The sequence below is a fragment of the Mizuhopecten yessoensis genome, unplaced genomic scaffold (genome assembly GCF_002113885.1).
Source record: "Mizuhopecten yessoensis strain PY_sf001 unplaced genomic scaffold, ASM211388v2 scaffold3339, whole genome shotgun sequence".
NCBI classification, from domain to species: Eukaryota; Metazoa; Mollusca; class Bivalvia; order Pectinida; family Pectinidae; genus Mizuhopecten; species Mizuhopecten yessoensis.
Window position 1 is genome coordinate 815396 of NW_018404995.1, and position 8933 is coordinate 824328.

General features: G+C 41.1%; 1 protein-coding gene across 1 annotated transcript; it reads right to left on the reverse strand.

Moving 5' to 3' along the window:
- Nucleotides 1-396: 396 nt before the first annotated feature.
- On the reverse strand, nt 397-6836 carry LOC110447393 (protein singed-like). Its single transcript, XM_021493054.1, has 4 exons — nt 5787-6836; nt 2796-2955; nt 2330-2628; nt 397-1281 (listed from the first exon to the last, which is right to left on the reverse strand). The coding sequence occupies exons 1-4, from the start codon at nt 6667-6669 to the stop codon at nt 1076-1078; spliced, it is 1548 nt and encodes a 515-aa protein (XP_021348729.1). The 5' UTR covers nt 6670-6836; the 3' UTR covers nt 397-1075.
- Nucleotides 6837-8933: the final 2097 nt, after the last annotated feature.

Consider the following 8933-nt stretch of genomic DNA (forward strand, 5'->3'; position numbering starts at 1 on the left):
ACCATAAAGTCGGGTTACTGTAGGCGCAATCGAAAGGAAAATTCATATTTATTCCGGGTATCCTTACAGGACTTCATCAGATGGAATATTCGGAGAAAATGTCGATTTGGAAAATGTCGATTTGTCTTGGCATATGATGAATTTGAAATGTCGATTTAAGCAGTTTCATTTCCTTCGATTTTAATTGTTTTCGCCCCTTTACATTTTATCTTTAATTCTATTTTTCAAAATGGTAAGATGGGGAGGAGTAGCGAGCCTATACTCTTCCTGTCTACATTGGCCCATCAAACGGGGGGTAAACGAATCAATTACCCCCCCCCCCCCCCCCCCCCCCCCNGTACAGTCGTACTTTTCTACTCAAATGTATTATTTTGTTCTGAATTTCAAATAACAATATTTATCCAAAGTAGGTTTATTTTTATAAGAATTTTTTTTATTACAAAAGATTTGTATTTGATTATAAAGCGCTTCATCTTATTCATCAGTAACATAATTTATACTAGCAAGCCTCATCCACCATCTACATTCGCCTTCCACCCACATCCGACCTCAGCATACTCAGTCTCGCGTACACAATATGTCAGCCTTTATACAACATCATAAGTTGCCAATCCTTCCTTTCTAATGTGAAAGCGGGTTAATCCCAGATGTATGGCGTGACCTCGCGTGACCTACACTGTATTCTATACACGGATATAATCATAGTAGTGTTGTCTTCTCTTTTGGCATTATAAAAGGAAACTGTTGGCCAAACCGGAAGTCGTGATCCCAAACCAGCATTATACCAGGAAGTCCTGTATGGAAAAGCACTGGACCTGTTCTAAAAACACACAGGATCGGACAGTATATAATATCAACATCCTGATTGGTCCATAACACGATCGTGTGTCATCATTGGTCCATTTTGACAAAGTAAAATCTATAAATAATATCCACCTCCTGATTGGTCCATTGCAATAATCGGAATGTTAACATAGGCCAAACATTCCTGTTTTTGTCTGAATTATCGTAGCATTTTCTGTTGTGGACATATCATAAGACTGTAAATGACCAGTATAATTGGCCTGTTTTTAATTTAGAACTCCCAGTATGTATCCGGTCCCACTTCCTCTGCGACAACCCGGAAGTTGCCGTTTTGCTCCCCTTTGAGATAACGTCCATTGGGCCCCTTGATGGTGACGATCGTCTGTTTGAGGAATTCTATAGTGAAGGGAGTAGGTGTGTCTCCATCAGGGCTGATGTGACTGTCTTCGGAAATACTCCAGTATTTACCTTTTGAATCTGAAGTGTAAGGAAATAGACATTAGTTTTAAATGTTAAACTACGGTCAATTTTAATTTCACCATACATACATAATTGTTTTGTGTTTTTTCTGTGTCTCGATAAAGATAGGTCCGAAAATTTGACATCATCCTTGCCCCGTATTATATAATCATATGACAAGTGACTTTTCGTTAACCTTGCATGAACCTCGAGCATCTGTATCTGGCCAATAGATTGAAATAGTCTTACCTTACTACATGTATATAGTAGGGAAGGCTAAGACTCCATGCCTGTGCATGAACCAGTGAAATGTCAACTTTGTTTGGCAATTGTGTGGAAATTGATACACACAAATAATGTTTAACAGGTTAAAACGAGGCTCACTGTTCAAATTAATACAATAATGTTAATACTCTAGACGGTACCCGTGGTTTCCCGTGGTACCGGAGTTTTCCAAATACCGCTGTGTACTAATATGTTATTTCTTTTCAAAACACTCGATGGATATTGGAAGAGCAAAAAGAAATGTACATCTCATTAGCATGAAACAAGACCTCCAAGCTCACCTTCGTCTGCTATTCATTAGTTCTATCCAATGTTGATTTCACTTTGTTCTTTTCTCTTAACCTGGCATTGACAGCCATGTAAGTTAACAGTCAATATTATATGAGGTAGCTTTCGGCCGAAAATTCCTACTGCCGTGTTCGACAAAGTCCTTTCTAAATTAAACAACTATAGCATAGCAACATGTCAAAAATAGGAAAGATTCCTGTTTTCTGGCAGCTTCTATTTCTTCTGATCAAACCCAAATTTCAGATGAAACAGGAAAACCTATTGAACAGTAATGTTAGAAATAGCCATAATAACCTTTGATCGTCAGAGTCCAAGATGGTAGCATGATAGTCCAAACGAACTACGGACACTGGGGAACCTACATATATAGAATGATCTAATCTGTATATCTTGAGAAATGTTTGTAACAAGAATTACTCAAGAAAGAACAATGGACGAAATGTGAACAGTCTACAGATAAAATAACAAAAGCCACCGACATAGAAGGCCATACCTTTCATTGCGTATGTACCATCGTTGCTTCCTTCCAGGAACAAGATGGTGGCGCTGGCTTTATTACAGACTAACTCGCTAGAGGTTGAAGACTTTGGTCCAACGAAGCCGTGCTGACACCTGAGAATAAGCTGAGGCCTGTTGGTGATTTTAACCTTGTACCTCTCCTTTTCCTCCAGGGCGTCTGCCGTGGCTGCCATGGCCCCCGTTGACTTGTGCGACACATATTTGCCGTTGTGAGCTTTAATCCCCACGGTTCCATCTCCTTGCCACTCAATGTCAAACAATGAGGTGTCTTTTCTGCAATGAGAAACAAACGATTTATGAATGGTCCTCTGCTTGAATATTAGTTGACTATCCATGAATACAAGATGACGTATCACAATATATTGTGGACACCGTCCTCAAAAAGGATATATAGCAAGGAGACAGAAATAAAAATCGTTAAAATAAAACTATTGGCTTACATTTCCTTGCTGTTGGCCTGAATGCCAGATCCTGGGTTAACCACTGCCCAGTACGTTGCCTTGCAAGTCCGGATCGCCCACTTGTTCAGCTCGGGGAGGTACTCTGTTTGGAATGTTTCCGTTTCACTCTCCTCCGTCTGGTTCGCCGATATATCCACACCTATAAAAAAAAAAGAGAGGGAAAACTGTAGCCGATTATATGTAATCCACGCATAGAACGAACAGGCACGTAGCTGTTACGAACGGACATGTTTCCATCCACATAAAATGTTACGGACAGACGTGTTTCTACGTATGTAACAGTGGTTTCTCCCCCTCGGTCGTACGCTTCTACATGATTGTATATTAGCACGTACATGGTAATACATGTAACTTTGCTGTTAGGCTTGAGTCTCATTACATCTCGTGGCATATTACTGGCCCTGTCGTTTGCACTTTCTCCTACCCAGACGGGACACGCACATGCGTACCAAGTGAGCCGTAAAACCTCCGAAAAGTAAATTGTATTGGCGTACCTGGATTATGGATGTCTATGCATGCCTATCACATTTATGCTCGAGATTCTTTATCTAATTCAGAAGTTTATACTTACATCCGGGAATCTATATTCACACCCGGAAGTTCATTTTTGGTTTGTGTTGAGATTTGTTGAAAATGGTAATCATTATACCGGTCCACGTAAGTTTTACCGTTAGGAATAGTTTCAGCATACATTTGTCATTTGTTAACATATGGTCTGAGTTGCAAGATAATTATGATTTGTTCGGCTCAGCCCGAGGAAGAATCATCGGGCGATTTTCTATTGTAGCAGTTGCAAGGTATTTGTCAATTCAAGAGTCAGACTGTTTGCTAAAGTTTTACGTCCTATTAACAGTTATGGCCATTTAAGGACGTATCAGGTGTTGGTGGTGGAGGTAAACCCGGGGGGAAAACACTAACCAGCGGCCAGTATCTGGCGACTGCCCCACACAGGCCTCGAACCCACGACCCAATGGTGAAGGGCTAGTGATACGCCTTAGCCACTCAACCACCGCGGCCCCAGACAAACAGGGACGCATACTTGCTAAAAGTGGGGGCGCTAAAATAACCATCCCCATTAAAATTTTGCACAGAACCCGATCTTGCTGCAAGGTCAATATGAAATACTCGCTATGATTTTGCTGATCAACATTACGTCTGCTACCAATACTCAATCAGCGCGCGTGCTGTCCTGTCTTTGATCGATACGTCACCACGATATGGACCCCTATGTACACATAATGTGTAAGGGCCACACTTGTGTTGGAGAGAAACGACTGGCCATATAATCATTTTGCATTACCAACAAGCACGCGCACAAGTGTAATGTCTACAGATATCGTTGTTCTACAGTAAAAATCAAACACATTACCAACCGATAATGGAGGGTATAGCTTAACGCCGTCACATCAAAATTCAACATCTCGTCAGGACGCATGTGCATGACGGATGAAACGCATTCTAACTTAAAACACTATTACAAATCTTTAAGCCGAATTCACATTTAGCATTAAGTAATCCCGTATAAAGGTTGAATCAACTACATGTGGTTTAATCGCAATTCAACGTGTCGACGTGTATTATTTGAAGAATCATTTTTGTGAACGAATTGTGTGTCCATTGAAGTCGTGATTCAGAGTAGAAGGGCACATATGTAGCGTGGTTTTGGTGCATCTGTACTCCAAGTATGCCAAAAAATGCACATGTAATACTTATTTGTCTTTTACTAAACCCCATACTCCATTTGTTCCTCGGGGTAGGATTGACAAGTGAGTCATACACCCCGCTGACGGTAGCTGTATTCGTAGGGTCGGCGCGTCACTAACCACCATCCCAACCAATGGTGCGTGTACGTAGCACTTGACAGCATCACAGTTTAGGACTGGTACAGGTGTGGAAAGTGTTACACGAGTACGGCGTGAACAATAACATGTAACATGTAGTATCACTGTTTAAGACTGGTACAGGTATGGACAATTTTACACAAGAACGGCGTGCAACACTTTATGTTAAGTATCACTGTTTAAGACTGGTACAGGTATGGAAATTTACACGAGAACCGCGTGTACATGCAACAGTTTAATACGGCGTGTAACACTATGTAGTATCACTTTTTAAGACTGGTACAGGTATGGACACGAGAACGGCGTGCAACACTTTATGTAGTATCACTGTTTAAGCACCTGGTTTAAGACTGGTACAGGTGTGAACTGTGTTGCAGGAGTACTGCGAGAACACTTTATGTAGCATCGCTGGTTAACACGGGTATTAACAGTGTACCGTGAGCATCACAAAGAAATGGTGCATGTACGCCATTCGCAAGCAACACTTGGATTGCAATTGTACATAAAAAACAAGACAACTATAATTCGTATGACCGGTACAGACATCAACGCCGACATCCCTAGATACGATTTACACGGATCACTTGATGGGTCAAAATTGTGTCTATTCCAAGTCATATGAAACGAGCTTTGCTTTTCTAAAGATTTTTTTCAACTATGTCACTGGCGAAACGAAGTGATATTGACAGGGAACTGCGTGTTCATCTCGGTGAGATCGAGGTCATATCCCAGAGAAAATTCAAACTGGCGGTGGAATAAGGTGTAGGCACAGCACAAGAAACTACGTTAATTTAATATACTAAAGAGTCGCCATTTTGTGCAAGAGAAGCGAACACACAGCTTATCTAGTCCAATTAGTGAGTATATCAATCCTTGATTGAAGGACAAATATCAGGTGACATTAAGCATCATATGGTACAATCAAGTTCAAGTTCAAGACAATACAAGTAAAAACACACTCCATTATAATGGTGCATGCATTTGTGCACCCTCACAATATAATGCATGTCATTTTGTTTACCAATTTAACAATCAAAACAGGAAAATATATGAGTAAAATTGTAACTGCGAACGTCATGTGATTTTTGCCCTTTTTTTTTTTGATAAAAAAAATATTGACGATGTATACCTTGTTTAATGGAGGCCATCTTGCCTGCTTCTGATATGAAAAGGACTTGGGGATGACTGTCCTCTATACTAAAAAGCTCGTCCTTGGTCACCGTCATATTCCGGGCCTTCATGGTCGCCGTAGATCCTATGGATGTAAGGTAACGCTGTTCGCAGTCCTTGAACGCTAAACCTGCGTCCTTTCCCGAACGGATTTCTAACGTGAACTTTGTTTCCGCCGAATCATCCGTACAATCAGTAGATAAGGTTCCGTCACAATTTAGGTACCGGTCGTCACTCGTTTTCAGGGCATATTTGCCTTTATGGAATTCCAAAATGATCAGTGCCTCAGCACCCCAGGGGATGACTTCTGTACATTGCAGCTCGTCGTTGCAGAGATGAGCATACCGTTTACGGTTGATGTTCCGAATATTCACTTGGGGATGGATCGACAATTGAACTGTCCAGTACTCCATTTCAGCGGGTTTGCCTTTTTGGAAACATGTCACTTCATCCTTAGGCGCGGTACCGAGAAGGGTACCGTAGTTTACATTACGGAACGCCCAAAGACCGGAGTACTTGTCACCGCCGTACTCGACCCTGAACTTGCAATCATCACCTTTCTCTGTCAGCTTAACATTTCCATACTTGTCGGAGGATACATAGGTATCCTCTGTCTGTGGGCTTCGGAGATAAATATCTCCTTCATTAGCTTTGTCGTCACTATTCCGGTCGTGTTCTAAGGTCCAAACTTGTTTTTTCTTCAGAGCTGTACCGGTAATATTTAATTTACCAAAACTCTCAGCAGTTAGATATTTTGTTTTGCAATTTAACAAGCCAACTTTCCATGAAAATTCCAAAACACTGTCCTTACTGTGACCGTTACATCCGTTAGTCTGCGACATTGTTGTATAGGGGTATATAATCCAGTATGTGAGACAGCGACAAAACACGACTTACTGCACACGCCGCACAAATAGCACTACCAGCCGCTAGTGCCTGCTTCCGTACGTACGACTCTCCGCGCAGCTTGTCTTGTGCTGTCTGATAGCAGCGCAAGTGTGTGCCGCGCCTCTATATTGTAGTATTCTGTGAAAATCACTCTAGTGATTGGTCAATGGCTTGCAACGCTTCAGTTATTTCACATGCACGAACCAAATAGTATACACAGCATGTTCAGCCAAGCGTTGAAAAGCCCATTCAGTGAAAACTCAATAAACAAACGAATAACAGTCGGGTAATTATATAAGTAATGGCGATCAAGTAAGTGTTTAATGTGTGCCTTACAAACATTGACAGAGTCACAATGAACATCACACACGTCCACACAATTCCCAAATGAAAATATAAATACAAGAAATTATTAGAGGTGGCTACGTAGGATCCAAAGAGAAAGAGCAGACGGATTAGTGTAAGCAGTTTGTTTCCGAATCCTGCTTGTATGTTTTCGAATTTGTGAAACTATAATATTAAACAGCAAACATGTAAACTTACAAGTCTTTTTTTCCACCGCTTTGCTATTGTGGTTCTCATAAGACGACAAGAGTTACCTCCCTGTGTGTTTAGCCGGCAGATCAAATTGAATTACAAGATCGCAAGAGTTAACTCCCTTCGGTGTTATGCAGGTATAACAATTAAATGTTTTAAGGCTAACCACTGATGCTACACAAGTCCATGAAATGTCTATTTTGAAATAAAAATCACTTTTCACTGAAAGAATTAAGAATGAGCAAAATCATCGAATATTTCATTGCTAGTGTCACTTTGAAAAGGGGTAAGCGGATCCCGGATTGAAATGATCGTAAGAGCTACTAGTGAGTGATCCCTGTATGATTGTTGTATGACTCCTGTATTAAAGTACGATGTAACTAGTGTGTAACCCATGTATGCTTGCACTGGGTAACTAGTATGTGACCCCTGTATGATTGTACGATGTAACTAGTGTTACACCTGTATGATTGTACAAGGTAACTAGTGTGTGACCCCTGTATGATTGTACAAGGTAACTATTGTGTGACCCATGTATGATTGTACAAGGTAACTAGTGTGTGACCCCTGTATGATTGTACGAGGTAACTAGTGTGTTACCCGTGTATGATTGTACAAAGTTACTAGTATGTGACCTCTGTATGATTGTACGAGGTAACTAGTGTGTGACCCCTGTATAAGTGTACAAGGTAACTAGTGTGTGACCCATGTATGATTGTCAATGTAACTGGTGTGTGACCCCTGTATGATTGTACGAGGTAACTAGTATGTGGCCCCTGTATGATTGTCAATGCAACTGGTGTGTGACCCCTGTATGATTGTACAAGGTAACTAGTATGTGACCCCTGTATGATTGTACGAGGTATCTAGTATGTGACCCCTGTATGATTGTACAAGGTAACTAGTGTGTAACCCCTGTATGATTATACAAGGTAACTAGTGTGTGACCCGTGTATGATTGTACAAGGTAACTAGTATGTGGCCCCTGTATGATTGTCAATGTAACTGGTGTGTGACTCCTGTATGATTGTACAAGGTAACTAGTATGTGACCCTGTATGATTGTACGAAGTAACTAATGTGTGACCCCTGTATGATTATACAAGGTAACTAGTATGTGACCCCTGTATGATTGTACGAAGTAACTAGTGTGTGACTCCTGTATGATTGTACAAGGTAACTAGTGTGTGACCCCTGTATGATTATACAAGGTAACTTGTATGTGACCCCTGTATGATTGTACGAGGTAACTAGTATGTGACCCCTGTATGATTGTACGAGGTAACTAGTATGTGACCCCTGTATGATTGTACAAGGTAACTAGTGTGTGACCACTGTATGATTGTACGAGGTAACTAGTGTGTGACACCTGTATAAGTGTACAAAGTAACTAGTATGTGACCCCTGTATGATTGTACGAAGTAACTAGTGTGTAACCCCTGTATAGTTGTACAAGGTAACTATTGTGTGACCCATGTATGATTGTACGAGGTAACTAGTGTGTTACCCCTTTATGATCGTACAAGGTAACTAGTGTGTGACCCCTGTATGATCGTACGAGGTAACTAGTGTGTGACCCCTGTATGATTGTCAATGTATCCTGGATTTTCTATTAGAGGGGGCGCAGCTGGCGCGGAATGCATATTTTTACGAAGGGGTCCAGGGGCGACCATCCCCTCCCC